The following is a 16,839-nucleotide window of genomic DNA, read 5'->3' on the forward strand; positions in this document are numbered from 1 at the left end:
TCGCCCCCTACCAGATGCACCCACCGTTTCGGAGTCCCCTATTTGGAATTAGGAGCCCCCTCCCCCTTTTCCCCGGAGCTCTCCTCCCACGCGACTCGTGGGGGCGTCCCGACCGTGTAGGAGGAATCCTCGAGCTGGGCAAGGCGAAACCCCCAAACAGAGGGCAGGGTGTGGCCCCCAGCCTTAGCCCACGGTTTCCGCCTTCTGACCGGGCCTCCTCAGGGCTGAGTCCACGCTCCTGGCTTAGGGCTGTGGACAGCCACCTCCCTGGCTGAGGAAGTGGCTCCCCAGCAGGCCTGCTATCCCTGCTGAATCAGGTGCTGGGAATGCGCCCGGTGGCCTCTGGTCAGTACCAGCCCTGGGGGATCCTTGAGAGAGATTCCGTTAGGCTCAGCCCCAGGTTGCTGCCTGGAAACAAGCCTGGAAATAAGACTTCCCAGCAAATTCTGAACAGCTCTGCAAGGCACTTTGCCTCTGTGAACCTCAGTCTCCTCATCTGTGAAATGGGGATGAGAGCCCCTACTGTGTACAATTGCCAGGAAGATTCAGTGAGTGGGTGGTGCTTAGCAAGGACTCAGCATTTATTGATATTAGAGGGAAGTTGCTGGGCCAGGCGTCAGAGGAGGCCTGGGGGAGAATTGTTTGGCAAGCTCCTGAAGAGGCAGGCCTTGAACAATGAATAACCACAAAACTAACAGCTGCTGGCCCCGACCAAGCACTTTCAAATCCCTGTGCTTCCCTTGCCACATCTGCTTGAATCCTTCTAACAATCTTGTGAGTTACCTACTCTTATCATTCCATTTCACAGATGAGGAAACTGAGGCTCAGAGAGGTCACATGGCTTGCCCGAGGCCACTCAGCCAGTAAGTGGAGGAACCTGGATTTGCAGTTGAACCTGAGATGCTGTACTGACCATGGCCTTCTCAGAGCAGGACTGTGACGGGGGCTGACCAAGGGGACAGTGGTCCTGGCTGAGGGCACTGCTCAGGCAAAGGTGGGAAAGTCCGGGGGCGGGTATGGGAACAGGAGTGTTCTAGGGTGTCTGGAGATTGGGGCATCCGAAGGAAAGTGTAGTGAGAGGGGAGGCTCAGCTCAGAGAAGCAGCTGGAATGCTAGAGGCCTCCTAGATAACTTTTGCATTAGTGGGCTGCGAGTCTAACAACAAGCCGCTCTTCCCTTCCGTTGAACCTCAGTCTCCTGATCTGTGCATCCGGCGGGACTGGACCCGGTGAGAGTCCCCATGAGAGTCCTAACTGGTGGCTTTGAAGGCCGGCTGCGGTGAAACCTGAAACAAGGCTTGGGAGGAGGGGGCGCCTGCAGAGAGAAGGCGGGGTTGGGTGGTGGGCGGAGTTAGGACCCAACCAGTCAAGAGCTGAGTGGGGACACCTCCTTTGGCCTGGCTATGCCTGGTGGTGGTGTAGGAGTAAACAGCTGCTAGGTCAGGGGGCGGAGATAGTGGCGGGAGCCCGGAGGCCCCTGGAGGGAAGCTTCGACCGAGCTGGGGAGCCCCTGGGCCCCAGTTTCTTTCTTTGCGCACTCACTTTCCATGTCTTCTGGCCTAATCTGCTGGAGGTGGCTGGACACAAGTACTGACTCTCTTTTGAAAGGTGGGGAAATTGAAAACTGCAGAGAAGCTGCGTCCTGCGAAGATGGGGGCGGGGTGGGGGGCGTCTGTTGGAGAGTGAGGAGCAGAGTGCGTACGGTTCCCTGAGACCCTCTCCCCCCTCACCAGGGTGGAGCTGTGATTATGGCCATTGGATAGATGAGTCAGAACCCTTAACCCCCAAGATCTTATGTAATAATGAACAAAGTCAAAACCAAGGGAAAACAAGAATGGAATCACCTAGTGGACCTCCTGCACATCTCCAGGGCCCTGGAGGCACAGCCGAGAATGCGAGTGAGGCCCCGGGCCAGCTGTGCCATCAGAGCTCTCAGCTGGAAGGTGGCCTGCAGGGGGACATTCCTGGCCCACCCCAGGTGGGAGGATGAGTGGCCATGAACAGGGTTGTGCAGAGTGTTCCAGTTGGAGGGGCCAGTTTATGCAAGACCTGGAAGGGTCTGAGTATTGAGGAGTTTGGGGACCTACGAGGAATGTTGCTTTATTCCCAGCTTCGAGACCATAAGGCAAGGTTTAGAGTAGAGGTATGAATGGGCTCCTGCTAGGTGAGGAGCAGCACCCCCCCCACCCCAGCAGGGAAGCCAGCCTTTGACCTGCAAGCTGCCTTTGGCCCAGAGTGGGAGAGAGAACGGCAGGGAGAGAGGCAGGGCTCTGCCACCACCTGGCTGTATGACTTCTGACCAGTTCCTGCCCTTTCTCGGCCTCGGTGTCTCCATCTGGAAAATGGGTACAGCCCTGAGCCTTGGCGTCATGGGTGAATAGGAGAGCTGGTGGGAGTGGGGAGAGTGTCGTTTAGGACCAGCTGGACCATAATCCTTTCTGTGGCTTGCAGGTGTGACCACATACCCCTACCTGGGCCACCTGCAGGACACTGGCCCCTGCCCCTCAGCAGACGCCGGAGAGAGATGAAGAGCAACAAAGTAAGTTACCTTTTGTCACTTATCCCTATCTCTTTATTTCTTGTCCCCAACTCAGCTTCTTATTTCCCTTCGTGAAATGGTCGCCTTCGGACCTGCCTCATACCCAGTCTCTCTTCCCTGCTGAAAAGCTCCTGATGCGTGGGAGACCCTGGTGCAAGCCTTGCTGTAGCCACTGACCTGTGTGGGCTGGGCAAGTTCCTGCCTCTCTCTGGGCCCAGGTCCACTTCTGTCCTCCTAGGCCTGACTGGTCCATCTGTGGTCAAGGATTAGCTGAGCAGGTGACTGGAGTTCTGTGTAGGGGGTAGGGGTGGGGAGAGAAGGTGAATGGGAGTCTGGGAGAGGGGACAGTGGTCAGAGTCAAAAATGACATAATGTTGTGAGTATCACTCCAAGGGTGCCAGGGTTCCCCATCATCCATTCATTTATGGTTTCCTGAGTGCCTATTGTGTGCCTGGCCCTGTACACCCCTTTCCTAGGATCCACTGAGCTGCAGCTTTAGCAGAGCCTGGGGGTTGGGATTGGGGTGATGTGGGTGTGCCTGGGTCCAATCTGGAAAGAAAAACCACACTGATTTGAACAGAGCAAATTTAATGTAAAAAATTGTTAACTATAATTGGGCATTGGAGTAACAAAGGATTCAAACTCTACAAAATACAAGAATAGCAGGTGTAAGGAGCAGTCACTGGGAATTTTCTAATGGTCCAGTGGTTAGGAATTGGTACTTTTACTGCTGGGGACAGAGTTTGATCCCTGATCAGGGAACTAAGAGCTTGCAAGCCTTGTGATGTGGCCAAAAAAAAAAAAAAAAGGAGCTGCCCCCACAGTCAGAGCTGAGACTCAGGCCTTACTGACCTGGAGACGGCAAGAGCTATGGCCCAGTGGATGGCAGAGAGCTCACGATGACGCTGTGCCATGGAAGTTGTCATAAATCCACCTGCTAGGCTACAGAGAAGGCTGGTCACAGGAGGTAACTCCCAAGAGGCACTTCAAGCATCAGGCAGAACTGTTCCAGGAAGGAGAAGCTTCATTTTTGTGGGTGTTGCCAGTGGTTGAGTGTGCCACATGAGCTCAGCTCCAGAGAAGCTGTGGTCACAGTAGGAGTCGGGCACGCTGCTCCAAAACTGCCGGAGGGTGGATGCTGGAGGAAGCTGCTGACCCCTGGGAGAAGCCATGTGCCCTGGAGGAGCAAGTGCCCAGAACCAGGCTTAAAGCCCCCAGAACCTGGCAGCAAACTTCCTTCCTCCTGAAATCTATCTCTAGCGCCCTCTACTAACAAAGTTTGCTAGCAAGGAAAAGCTTGTAAGGGGCCCAGATCCATTTTCACAGAGCAGGCAAAAAAGAGTAAAACCTGGTACTGAGAAGCGATACTTCAATAACCGCCTAGGGAGCTTAGCACAAAGAGTCAGGACTCCGGGGCCTCACCTAGCCTTGCAGACCCTGGGCCAATAAGTCCCAGTGGATGCTTCAGAGATCACTTTCCTGCCTTCTGCCACAAGTTGGTGTACTGACTACCCACGCATCCTGATTCCTGACCACAACCTTTCCCTTCAGGTTTAAATGAATGATGAACATTTATGGAGACTGTTTGGGGACAACCTGGACCCTCTCATTTGAAAGTCCCACCTGTCTCCAAGCATCCTTCCCGCTGCAGCTGGAGGAATCCTTGCAACCCCCATATCCAATCTGATCCAGCCACCCTTCTGTGCTCTGGCCTCCACCCTGGGAACTGAGATATGGTGGGGATCAAGGCTGACTCAGTCCCAGCCTTCAGAACTTAACGGTTTCATCGAGGGGGATCTGAATACAGTGGGATTGGTCCTGTGATAGCCGGTGCTCAGGGAGCTGGAGGAGGCCTTCCTGGGGGAGGTGGTACCTGAACTGGTGGAATAAAGAACAGGAATTAGCGGGCGTGGTAGGTGGTGAGGACTGTGCCGGACGGCTGGGCCCTCACTGGCCTCTCCCCTCTCCAGGAGCAGCGGTCGGCAGTGTTCGTGATCCTCTTTGCCCTCATCACCATCCTCATCCTCTACAGCTCCAACAGTGCCAATGAGGTCTTTCATTATGGCTCCCTGCGGGGCCGGACACGCCGGCCTGTCAACCTCAGGAAGTGGAGCATCACTGACGGATATATCCCCATTCTTGGCAACAAGGTAGGGCAGCCGCTCTGGGGAACTCCCTGGGAGCTGCCTGGAGACTGCCCTTCCCCACTGCCCACCATCACTGGTCCTACCTTCTCCTCCTCCTCCTCCTCCTCTCTCCACTTCCTCCTAAAGAAAAGGCTGGACCCCAGGAGTCCGGTGCCTTCAGCCCCTTGTTTGCTATGTGACCTCTGACAAGCAGCCTGTCCTCTGGACCTCAGTTTTCTCCAAGGTTCCACCCTCAGTGCTGCTGCTGCTGCTGCTAAGTCACTTCAGTCGTGTCCGACTCTGTGTGCCCCCATAGACAGCAGCCCACCAGGCTCCCCCGTCCCTGGGATTCTCCAGGCAAGAACACCAGAGTGGGTTGCCATTTCCTTCTCCGATGCGTGAAAGTGGAGTCACTCAGTCGTGTCTGACTCTTGGCGACCCCATGGACTGTAGCCTACCAGGCTCCTTCAATAGCCTATAATCTCCTGAATCAGAATCCCTTTGGAAAGGTCTGTCTGGTTTTCAGATCTTGGTCTCTGCAGGGCAGTCTACATAGGATTTGGGAGTAGGACTCTAGGGTACTTGACAACACAAAAGCAATAGTAAGAATGGCTGTCAGTGGTCAGTTGCCCGCTGTGTGCTGGGCACTGTGATCAGCAGTAATCCTCATACCAGCGCTGTGAGTTTAGCGTTATCTCCCTTGATGAGATGGGAAAATTGAGGCTCAGAGAGGCAAAGTTACTTGCCCAAGGCAACACAGCAATCCCTTGAGGAGGAGCCCAGGTATTGCCCCAATATCTGATGAGATACAGCTGTGTGGAGAGGCCCAGAGTCTTTCCTGGGGCTTCTGTTTGTCTTGGATAGCCATGAAACTCAGGTTGTATTTCCGGAGCTCACCTTGTAGTCCTCTGAGCCCCAGTATTTTCTTTGGGGTCAGGGAGAAAATTATTGGCCTCCAGCATGGATGCCACCTTCCAGAAGGAGGTCCCCCAGCCCCTGCCTACCTCTCTCTCTTCCCTCACTAACCCTCCTAAATCTCTAGAGGTCTTTGCATATAGAGCCTGGGACCATGAGCTCATCCTCACTGGAAAAAGGCCCACTAGCATGTGTTTTGAGACAGAGGCTTCCCTGGTAGCTCGGCTGATAAGAATCCACCTGCAATGCAGGAGACCCCAATTCCATTCTTGGATCAGGAAGATCCCCTGGAGAAGGGATAGGTTACCCACTCCAGTATTCTTGGGCTTCCCTGGTGGCTCAGACAGTAAAGAATCTGCCTGCAATGTGGGAGGCCTGGGTTCAATCCCTGGGTTGGGAAGATTCCCTGGAGGAAGGCATGGCAACTCACGCCAGTATTCTTGCCTGGAGAATCCCATGGACAGAGGAGCCTGGTGGGCTACAGTTCATGGGGTCGAAAAGAGTCAGACACGACTGAGTGACTAAGCACAAGAGACAAATTAAGGACTTCCCCAATTGCTCAGTGGTAAAAAAAATCTGCAATGCAGGAGACGTGAGTTCAATCCTTGGGTTGGGAAGATTTCCCTGGGGGACGGTATGGCAACCTGCTCTAGTGCTCTTGCCTGGAGAATTCTGTGAACAGAGGAGCCTAGCGGGCTGCAGTCCACAGGGTAGCAAAGAGTTAGACACGGCTGAGCTACTGAGCACGTACACACGACACAAGAGACAGATGAACACCTAACTGAGACTTTCTCTGCCCTAAGGATCCTTGAAAGAGAAACTAAAATGGTAGAATCCCCGGGAGAAAGTGGACCTGCTTGAGGGTGGATGATGTGGAAGAGAATGAGACAGAGAATGAGACAGAGCTTGGCCAGCAGCTGTTTCCAGCCTGATAGGGGAGGCCAGGATGGTAGAGCTCAGGAAAGCTGGCAAAGCCATCAGTTGAGGTATTAAACGTGAGACATGTTGCTGGATCTTGGAGTAAGGCCTCAAGGAAGGCTGCCTGGAGGAGGTGGCAACTGAACTTAGCCTTGAAGGGTACACAGGAAATCCATGGGCAGAAAATAGGCTTCAGATAGCTTGTGGTTCCAATCTGTTTCTTTCACCAATGGGAAAACAGAGGCTCAAAGCAGCTTCCACACCATTTCCTACTGACAAGTTGATGGCCAGTTTATGGGTGATGTGGAAATGTCATGGACACACTGGGGAGGATGTCTTCTTTGAAGAGCTGGCCTGAGGGTGAAGCTGGGGCTCTATGGCCATGTAGACCTAGGTTCGGATCCTGGCCCTGCACTCCTCTGCTCTGTGCCCTTGGGAACATCCCAGCATGGCTGTCCTGCATGGTTTCTTTTCATCCTTCAGGTGTTAGCTGAGAGAGGGCCCCTCAGATGACTTTTCAGGCAGAGCCCTCACTCCTGCCAGTCTTGATCCTCTGCCCCTATTTTATTTCCTTCCCAGCACGTATACCTTACCACCTGGCATTATTTTATCATTTACTTGTTCACCATCTGTCTCCCCAACTGTGAATTTCTTAAAGGCAGGAGTGGGGTCTCTTGTTTATTGCTCTGTCTCTTGTACTTGGCCAGTAGCAAGCTTGCTGTAAATATCTGTTGAATGTTGAATGAATACAGCTCAATTTCCCTGTCTTTAAAATGGGCATCATAATTCCTGCCTCCTGGAGGCCTGGGTGTATGGAGCACAGCATCTGGCACCGAGTGGTCATAACAGTGTTGGCTTTCCTTAACCCTCCAGACGCTGCCCTCCAGGTGCGGCCAGTGTGTGATTGTCACCAGCTCCAGCCACCTGCTGGGCACCAAGCTGGGTCCTGAGATCGAGCGGGCCGAGTGCACAATCCGCATGAACGACGCACCCACTACGGGCTACTCGGCCGATGTGGGCAACAAGACCACCTTCCGCGTGGTGGCCCATTCCAGTGTATTCCATGTGCTGCGGAGGCCTCAGGAGTTTGTCAACCGGACCCCTGAAACTGTGTTCATCTTCTGGGGCCCCCCAAACAAGATGCAGAAGCCCCAGGGCAGCCTGGTGCGCGTCATCCAGCGGGCAGGCCTGGTCTTCCCCAACATGGAGGCCTATGCCATCTCCCTCAGCCGCATGCGCCAGTTTGACGACCTCTTCCGGAGTGAGACAGGCAAGGACAGGTACCAACCTCCTGCCCGCTCCCTCTGGCCAGCCCTGTCCTCCCTCTCAGCGTGCTCCACCTGGAGGGCCTGTTGCTGCCAGCATGCACTGCTCTGAGGGTGTGGTCACTTCCTGCCACCTTTTCTTGGTCAGGTTTCCTGGGGGAGTTTGCTTCATGTCCAGCTCTTAGCTTGTGTCATTTCCAACATGCTCTGCCTGGCCTCGTCTCCCTGGGAGGGCTTGCCGTGCTCCCAGAGGACAAGGGCTCCCAGCTTGCTCTGCTCTAAGGCAGTGTCGTCACTCCTAGCGTCTTTCTAGGACAGCCCTCCCGTAGCATGCCTCATGGAGCGTGTTGACCATTCCCAGCATGTCTCTTCTGAGGATACATCACCCTTGGTATGTGCTGCTCTGACTGATCTCTCTAGAAAAGCTAGGCCAGTGCCGTCCAATAAAAATATCATGCGAGCCACATAGGTCATTTAAAATTTTAGAGTAGCCATGTTTAAAAAGTAAAAAGAAACGGGCGAAATTAAATTCACTTTTATTCAACTTGATATGTCCAACATATAGGTCCTATACATATCTTGTTTGACTTATACCTAAATATTAAAAATTTTTAGAACTATTGTACATAGTATTAGAATTTTGGTGGGTTTCCCATTATTCATTGCTAGCTTATAGAAATATGATTGATTTTTGCGTGTTGACCTTATATTCAGTAATCTTCCTAAACTTGCTTATTGGTTCAAGGAGACTTTTGTAGACTCTTTAGGTTTTCTGTGCAAATGATCATGATGTAACAACATGCATATAAGGACAGTTTTGTTTTTTGTTTCCAATCTATATGCCTCTTATTTCTTTTTTGTGCATTACTGCACTGCCTAGTGCTTTCAATATAACACTGAGTTGTTTTAGGAGTGGTGAGAGTGGACGTCCTTGCCTTGGTCTCAGTCTTAGGGGAAAACTGCTCAGCCTTTCATCATTGAATATGGTGTTGGTTGTAGGTTTTTGAAGCTATGGGTTGAAGAAGTTAACAGGTTGAGGAAGTTTGCTTCTCTTACTGGTTTGCTGAGACTTTTTTGTTTGTTTTGGTTCTTGGTGATTTTTTTTTTAAGCCATGCTATGCTCATTGGAAAAGACTGATGCTGGGAGGGATTGGGGGCAGAAGGAGAAGGGGACGACAGAGGATGAGATGGGTGGATGGCATCACTGACTAGATGGATCGTGAGTTTGAGTGAACTCCAGGAGTTGGTGATGGACAGGGAGGCTGGCGTGCTGCGATTCATGGGATTGCAAAGAATCGGACATGACTGAGCAACTGAACTGAATTGAACTGATGCAGCATGCGAGATCTTAGTTCCCCAACAAGGGATGAAATCTGTGCCCCCTGTTTTGGGAGAATGGAGTCTTAACAACTAGACCGCCAGGGAAGTCCTGCTAAAAGCATTTTTTTTTAGTCATTACTGGGTATTGGATTTATCAAATGTTTTTATGCATCAATTGATATCACATGGTTTTTCTTAAGACTATTAATATGATGGATTATATTGATTGATTTTTATATATTGAATCGGTCTTGCATTTCTGGAATAAACTCTGCTTGGTTGTGGATGTCATTCTTTTTATATATTGCTGGATATGATTTGTAATATTTTGTTGAGATTTTTGTATCTGTGTTCATGAGAGATATTGGTCTGTAGTTTATTTTGTACTGTCTTTGCCTCATTTTGGTATCAGAGCAATGCTGGTCTCAGAAAGTGAATTGGGAAACATTTTCCTTCTATTTTCTGGAAGAGATTATATAGAATTGGTTTTATTTCTTCTTTAAATGTTTGGTAGAATTAGCCAATGTTTGGTAGAAACTCTTGGCCTGGAGTGTTCTTTTTCAGAAGATTTTTAATTTCTTTAAGAGTTATAGGATACTTGAGTTTTGGCAGTTTGTGGTTTTAAGGCATTGGCCCATTTCATCTAAATTATCAAATTCATGTACGTTGCTTTTTACAGTTTTCATATTATTCTTTTAATGTCTACAAGGCCTATGACGAATCCTCCTTTTTTATTCTTGATATTGGTTAATTTGTGTCTTTTCTCTCTGTCAGTCTTGTAGAAGTTTATTTTTTCTTCAACTTTTCAAAGAACCCCCCCCAATCAAATATACCCTAAATATTTTCAGTTCAACAAGTAAACAGGGTCAGAAATTATCAGTGACATATTCTACACTCTTTTTTTCATGCTAAGGAATAAAGTGTGTATTTTACACCGACAGCACATCTTGACCACAAGTCAAGTGCTCACGTGTGCGTGCGTGTGGCTGGTGGCTGTTCTGGTGGGCAGCACAGCCTGAGGTTCTTGGTTGCTCGCCCCATGCCTTGCTCTGAACTTGTCGCTTGTCACTCCTGGCAGGACCTCCGCTGATTAGTCTCCCCTTTGGAGTTTGCTCCGAGCGTGTGTGCAACTGCTTCCGCCTACCATGCTTTGTGGTCAGGGTCACTCTCAGCCTGCCCGAAGGTGACCAGGCTCCCCAGGAGTTAATTCCCAGCATGTCGTGTTCCTGTTCTTCCCCTCAAAGGAGCCCTCCCTCCACCCCTCATCTCCGTTCAGACTTGTCCGCGCTCCCGCAGCAGGGCTGGACAGGGGGTGACTGACACGGAAGGAGAGCCCCAGGTGGGGGCAGAGTGGGAGGAGTTCTGGGAAACTCCGGGTGGGTGGACCCTTCCTCCCTGCCCGCCCCACCCCCACCTGCACGGCCCCCTCATCATGACACCTCTCTGCCCCCAGGGAAAAGTCCCACTCGTGGCTGAGCACAGGCTGGTTCACCATGGTGATTGCGGTGGAGTTGTGTGACCACGTGCACGTCTACGGCATGGTGCCCCCTGACTACTGCAGGTGAGCACTCCCAGGGTGATGTCCAGCTGTTAGCCTCAGGCTGGAGCGGTGGTCCTGGAGACCTTGGCTGGGGTGCCTTTGAGGGTCTCGATTTTGCAGTATTCAAATTGCTCTGCAGAGATCTAGGCTCTTCAGAGCTACCTCAGGGGCTTCCATCCCAGGCTCAGCCGGAGTCCAGAGTTTATATATTAATAACTATTTTTATTATTACTATATGAAAAGCCCGGTAGGTGACAGCTGTTTTTTTTACTAAGTGCTGACCGTGTACCAAACATGGCTTTTTATTATCTCATTTACTCCTAATAGTGACTGTAAGGGATAAGAGGAGGATGTTTTGTGAACGGCCTCAGTTTCCAGGAACAGTAAGGGGTGGGGGCCAGACTTCAGAGCCCATGGTCCTTACCACTATCCCACATTGCCACCCTCTGGGGAAAAGGAAAAGTTTCCACTGCATTAAAAAAAAAATAAAAATTTGAGGACTTCCCTGGTGGCTCAGTGGTAAAGAATCAGCCTTGCAATGCAAGGCACATGGGGTTCACTCCCTGGTCCGGGAAGAGTCCACATAAGCTCTTTTGCCACAGTAAGACCTGATGTGGCCAAATAGATTTAAAAAAAAAAAACAAAAGTTTGAGAGTCACACACCTAGTCTCTACTATACCCATTTCACAGATGGGAAACTGAGGCCCAGGGAGGGGGCGGGGATTCTCGGTCAGAGGCTGGGAAGGGCAGGCTCTCACCAGTGCCCACCTTGCCCTTATGCCCCCCTCTGTTCTGCCGCAGCCTGCGGCCCCACCTGCAGCGTATGCCCTACCACTACTATGAGCCCAAGGGGCCAGACGAGTGTGTCACCTACATCCAGAACGAGAACAGCCGCAAGGGCAACCACCACCGCTTCATCACGGAGAAGAGGGTCTTCTCGTCCTGGGCCCAGCTGTACGGAATCACCTTCTCCCACCCCTCCTGGACCTAGGCCACCGCGCCTGTGGGGCTCTCACGAGGGACACGGGAGAAGTGGCTCTCCACCCAGCTGCTCGACCCGGGGCCGTCCCTGGCCAATCAAGGCTGGTCAGGGTGTCTTCTGGCCGGTCAGGCCTTGAAGCGGGCGCAGCCTCCAGCCATCCAGGGCCTGGAGGAATCTCTTGGCCAATCAAGGATTTGGGCTTCTATGTGGTTAATCAGGTGTTGAGGGTATTTTTTGTCCAGTCAGGGTCTGAGCATAGTCAATCAGGGTATTTCTGAGTAATCTGAGGCTAAGGTCATGTCCTTTCCCGTGAGGCCTTGGTTCAGAACCCCAGGATGGACCACAAATCACTTCCTATTGATGGGGATGGTGGGGTCCTGTCCCAGGACGCCACCTCCTCACTTTCCAGAGCTAGAGAGAGGTTGAGTGGGGGTAGGGGGCCAGGCTGGGGCTAATTGTAGAGTCTGAGAACCCTCCCACCTCCCCCCACCGACCACCTTGAGTCTGTCCTCTGTTAAGACTGGGCACCTCCAGCCACCGCCCCTTGCTGGGGGGCTCAGCTTCCTGAGGGTCTGGGGTTCCCTTCCTCACCTCCTCCTGGAAACTTGAGGGTATTTTTGTGCAACTTCCTCAGGCTTTAGGGAACTCTGAAAAGAATGGACAAACCTTCAGCTGTTTTCTTAGCCCCTCTGCCCAGCTGCCATTAGCCTGGCTCTTAAAGAGCCAGGCCCCTGTTTCTGCCATCCAGCCATGAGGTTTTCCACCTGTTGGAGGAGCCTTTGGGGCTGAGAGGAGGGGGGATCCCAGCCCACCTGAGGTTTCCCGAAGCCCCTTCGTTGGCAGCTGCTGGAGTAGTCCAAGGGCCTTCCCCCACCTGGGCCTGGGAAGGCTCTAGAGGCCTGGGAGCTGTCGCCTAAGTTCTGTCATCTCCCTCTACATCAGGCACTTTATTGCTGGGCCTTGGTGGGCTGGATTTAGCCCCCAGCTCTTCTGGAGTCTTGAAGGGAAGAGACTGGAGGACTTCCTGTAGGAGGCTGTGGATTGAGCAGGGTCAGGTGGGGAAGGAGGCCAGCAGTGAGTCATTGCACTTTGGGGCAAGGGGTGGGGGCCGGCGACTACCCTAGACTTGATTTTGTAATGATTTGTACAGAAATAAACGCACCTAAGCTCCAGCCCCGTTTCCCGTGTCTGAGTTCTAGCTCTCCCTCTGGCCCAGTACTTGGGGCCCTCACCTCCCAGGCTGGGAGCCCACACTCCAGCAGAATGGCCAGCTTCTTTGTGAGTCATGCATTTTACTGCCTGGGTGGAGACCTGGTGGCCCTGGGGGCTGGGGGTACACGGCTCCAGAGCCAAGCTCACCTGGCTCTTCCAGTCTGACCTCCCCTGCCTGTGTGACTTAGAGCAAGTCACTCCCCCTCTCAGAACCCCAGCTCCCTCTGGGCTGAAACCAGACACTACTCTCAAGGAGGTCAGGATCAAGGGAGGCGAGGGGGCCGTGGCAGGTTCAGGGCAGTCAGAGGCCCGCAGTAGGTTCAGGGCAGTGAGGGCTGCACGGCGCTGCAGCTGTGGAGGTGACGCTCTTCCTGAGGATGGTTCCTGCAGAGGTTTGGAGGGGAAGAGCGTCCCACAGGAAGAGAAGGGGATGGGAGAGGATGACATTTCTGTCCCAGAAGCAGCGGGGATGGGATGGAGGAGGTTGAAGGGGAGAGGCAGGCAGTGGGGTCAGAGGTTGGCTGTAAGCAGGGTGGGGAGGCCGTGGGGGGGTGCCCAGGGTAGGGAGCAGGAGTATCCTGTAAGCCTGAACAGGAGGGAGTCAGGCAGGGCTGTAGCCCTGGCCAGGTGTGTGAACTGTGGATCCCTCCAACCTCAGCAAAAGGGCTTGTTTACTCCAGGTTGGCAGGAGGTAGGGGGTCTGTGACTCTGGGAGATTACAACCTGTTTAGTCAGATAAGATGCCCTTGGGAGCAGAGGCCTAACAAAGGGTGACTGTGAGACAAGGGCAGGCGGCCTGCCGGGGGTGGAAGAGAGTTCTCCTGGGCACCACGCCAGCGGAATGGAGACCATAGAGCTGGCGGGCGGTGAGAATGGCCCCCACCTCTGGCTCGGTTCACATATATTCACTCAGTCGGTAGCCACGGGCCATGTGCTATGTTAGGTGTAATTGATGAGGGAGGGGGTGTCAGGAGGGAAGAAGGGCCCAAATAGAAGCCTAGCAGGATGAGGAGGCGGCTGGGAGGCCTGGAGTCTGGGCCCGGGGTGACCAGACAGTAATGATGGTGGTGGCGGGTATATCCGAGGGACGGGACTCCCGGCAAAGTCATTACATGGGGGGAGCCTAGGGATCTGCCTGGGAAGGGGGTATGGGGACGTGACACACTTCCAGCCCCACGTAAAGGCTGCTGGGAATCAGGGTCCAGGCAGAGGTTTCGGGGGGTGCTGGGGACAGGACTACTTCCAGAATGCTGTGGGTCTCCTGTCTCCCTATCAGTGGCACAAAGGGGATGCCAGCAGGAGGGAGTCAAGAGGGGTTGGTTGCTAGGGGGGGACCCTGGGATAGCCCAGTTCAGAATCGGCAAGTAGGACTTTGATGGAAGATGTTGAAAGCAAGAGGCCTGGGGTCTAGTCCTCAACAGCCCAGTGCTCTTACCTCCTCAGAACAGACCCAACCGAGACAGGGCCACTCTTGGCCAAACTTAGCTTCCCGAAGCCACCTCATTATGGCCGGCTCTGCTCTGAAAACTTCACTGGCTTCCCGCCGTGGTCAGGACCAAGTCCACCCCCAAGTTGGGGATTCAGGGCCCTCCTGTGAACCCTTCTGCCCGGGTACCCCTGTGAGGTGCCCATACCCCTCACCCCTCCTTGGGGGAGGGGGCATCTCCCACCCGCTGCCGACCTCACCTGCGCTGCTTGAAGCAGCCACTCCAGCTGTTTCCTGCGGATGCTCTGCTGTCTGGCCAGGCCTGCTCGGGGCAGCTCCACACCCCAGCCCCATGTGCTGGATGTGTGGATTCCGCTGTGCCCCTCAAAGACTGGCTGCCTCAGATGTGTCCCCTGATGCCAGCTCATTGGAATTCTTTTTTAGCTAGGGTATTTTCAAATGTGTGTGTGTTTTTTTTTAATTGGTTTCATTCTGTATGGTTATATTTTAGGTATTTTTTTTTTAATGTTTTAAAATAACTTGAACTATACAAACATGATGAGCTTCCCTGGTGTCTCAGATGGTAAAGAATCTGCCTGCAATGAGGGAGACCTGGGTTCGATCCCTGGGTCAGGAAGATCCCCTGGAGAAGGGAATGGCAACCCACTTCAATATTGTTGCCTGGAGAAACCCACAGACACAGGAGCCTGGCAGACTATGGTCCATGACGTTGCAGAGTTGGACACAACTGAGCGACTAACTTAACATACAGACACTTTCAGATAGAAAGCAAGGGGGTCACCCAGTTCTACTCCCTGGTGACAGTTTAATCTTCCAGATTTTTCTTCCATGTGCCTTTCTCATCTCCCTCCCTCCCTCCCTTCCTTTTTCTCCTTCCCTACTTCCCTCCTGCTTCCCTCCCTTCCTCCTGTCTTCTCTTTCTCTCTCTCTTTTTTTTTTTCTTTCTTTAGATTGTAGCTGGGGAAAAAAAAATCCTGAAACTTTAATATCTCAGCACTGGTGGAAAACCCGTAGATCATATGCAAAGGAAATAATGAAAACAGGTGCCTAATATATTTTTTGTTCAGTCTGTAAGATTTCAAAACTTTTTTTATTGTGGTTAAAAAACAAAACAAAACACATAAGATTTACCACTTACCCTTTTTTAAGTGCACGGTTTAGTAGTATTAACTATATTTACATTGCTTTTTTTTCCCATTGTGAAACAGACCCCAAAACTTTTTCATCTTGCATATCTGAAACTCTAAACCTATTAAACAACCGCTCTGAATTTCCCCTTCCCCTCCGCCCCTAGTAACCATCACTCTTACTTTCTGTTTCTACAAATTTGACTGCTTGAGATCCTTTGTATAAATAGAATCATACAATATTTGTCTTTTTGTGACTGGCTTATTTCACTTAGCCTAATGTCCTCAAGGTACATCTATAGATACTTGTTGTATTTAAGAAACGGGTTTCGAAGCCTTTAAGGCAGAAGTGAAAGTCCCGCCTTCACTCAGAGGACCCTGTGCCCACGCTTGCTCTCTGTTTTGCTTTAGTTCATCAACTTTAAGATACCATTGATTTGATTATAAGACACAGCTATTTCAGGGACTTCCCTGGTGGTTATGTGTCTGAGACGGCGCTCCCAATGCAGAGGGCCCAGGTTCAATCCCTGGTTGGGGAACTAGATCCCACCTGTTGCAACTAAGAGTTTGCATACCACAGCTAAAGAGCAAAGATCCCATGGGCTGAAAATAAGACCCAGAAAAGCCAAATAAATAAAGAAAAAAGTTGAAAAAACAGATACCATTGATTCAATTATAAGACAAAACTATTTCAAAGACTTCCCTGGTGGCCCAGTAGCTAAGACTCCACACTTCCAGTGCAGGGCATCCAGGGTCGATCCCTGGTCAGGGAACTAGATCTCTCCTGCCACAATTCAGAGTTCACACGCAGCAGCTAAAGACCCTGTGTGCAGCAGCAAAGATTGAAGACCTCAGGTGCCACAACTAAGACCCAGCACAGCCTAATAAATAAATATTAAACAGGCAAAACCCGTTTCAGAGATGTTAAAATGGAGAAAAAAATTATAGGGCTAGATTTTACGCCACACACACACGTTTAGAATTATTTTCACTCAGGTGGGATAAGATCAATGCAGTTGGGCCCTTAGCCTCTTCCTCTTGCCCACTAGCTACATAGACCTCCAGCTTCCCTTCTTTCGCTGACTCTAGGGCGGTTGCCAGCTACCCACCCTGACTGTCTGTACCACTTGCCCCTCCTATCAGTCGGTCTGCACTAGTACATGTTCTGTGCCCACTTGCGGGATTCCCAAGAGCAGAGAGTCACACAGATGGTTGACATCATCAATTTGCTTTCCCCAAAGGTTGCGCCCATGCACACAACCACCTACAGCTTTTGAGAGGGCCTTTCAAACAATTTCTAGGGTAGATTGTCTGACCCATGACACCCCTCCCACAGATGGGGAAACTAAAATCCCAACGAGTAAGAGCCTTGTCTGATGTCACAGGTGGCAGTGTTGGGATTAGATCCAAGCCTCCTGGTATCCAGGCTGCTGCTGTTGCTAAAAAGAA

At 51.8% G+C, this 16,839-nt stretch overlaps 1 protein-coding gene across 1 annotated transcript; it reads left to right on the top strand.

The window, feature by feature from the left end:
• The first annotated feature begins 767 nt into the window (after positions 1–767).
• On the top strand, positions 768–11,733 carry ST6GALNAC6 (ST6 N-acetylgalactosaminide alpha-2,6-sialyltransferase 6). Its single transcript, XM_068972270.1, has 6 exons — positions 768–863; positions 2,451–2,538; positions 4,509–4,688; positions 7,371–7,777; positions 10,536–10,643; positions 11,424–11,733. The coding sequence occupies exons 1-6, from the start codon at positions 838–840 to the stop codon at positions 11,611–11,613; spliced, it is 999 nt and encodes a 332-aa protein (XP_068828371.1). The 5' UTR covers positions 768–837; the 3' UTR covers positions 11,614–11,733.
• The last annotated feature ends 5,106 nt before the right edge of the window (positions 11,734–16,839 follow it).

Source organism: Capricornis sumatraensis, chromosome 1, assembly GCF_032405125.1.
Source record: "Capricornis sumatraensis isolate serow.1 chromosome 1, serow.2, whole genome shotgun sequence".
NCBI classification, from domain to species: domain Eukaryota; kingdom Metazoa; phylum Chordata; class Mammalia; order Artiodactyla; family Bovidae; genus Capricornis; species Capricornis sumatraensis.

Coding starts and splice junctions, on each gene's coding strand:
- ST6GALNAC6 (XM_068972270.1), top strand. CDS start 838: ATGGCTTGCCCGAGGCCACTCAGCCA. Junction 864..2,450: donor TGCCCGAGGCCACTCAGCCA/GTAAGTGGAGGA, acceptor TGTGGCTTGCAG/GTGTGACCACATACCCCTAC. Junction 10,644..11,423: donor GTGCCCCCTGACTACTGCAG/GTGAGCACTCCC, acceptor GTTCTGCCGCAG/CCTGCGGCCCCACCTGCAGC.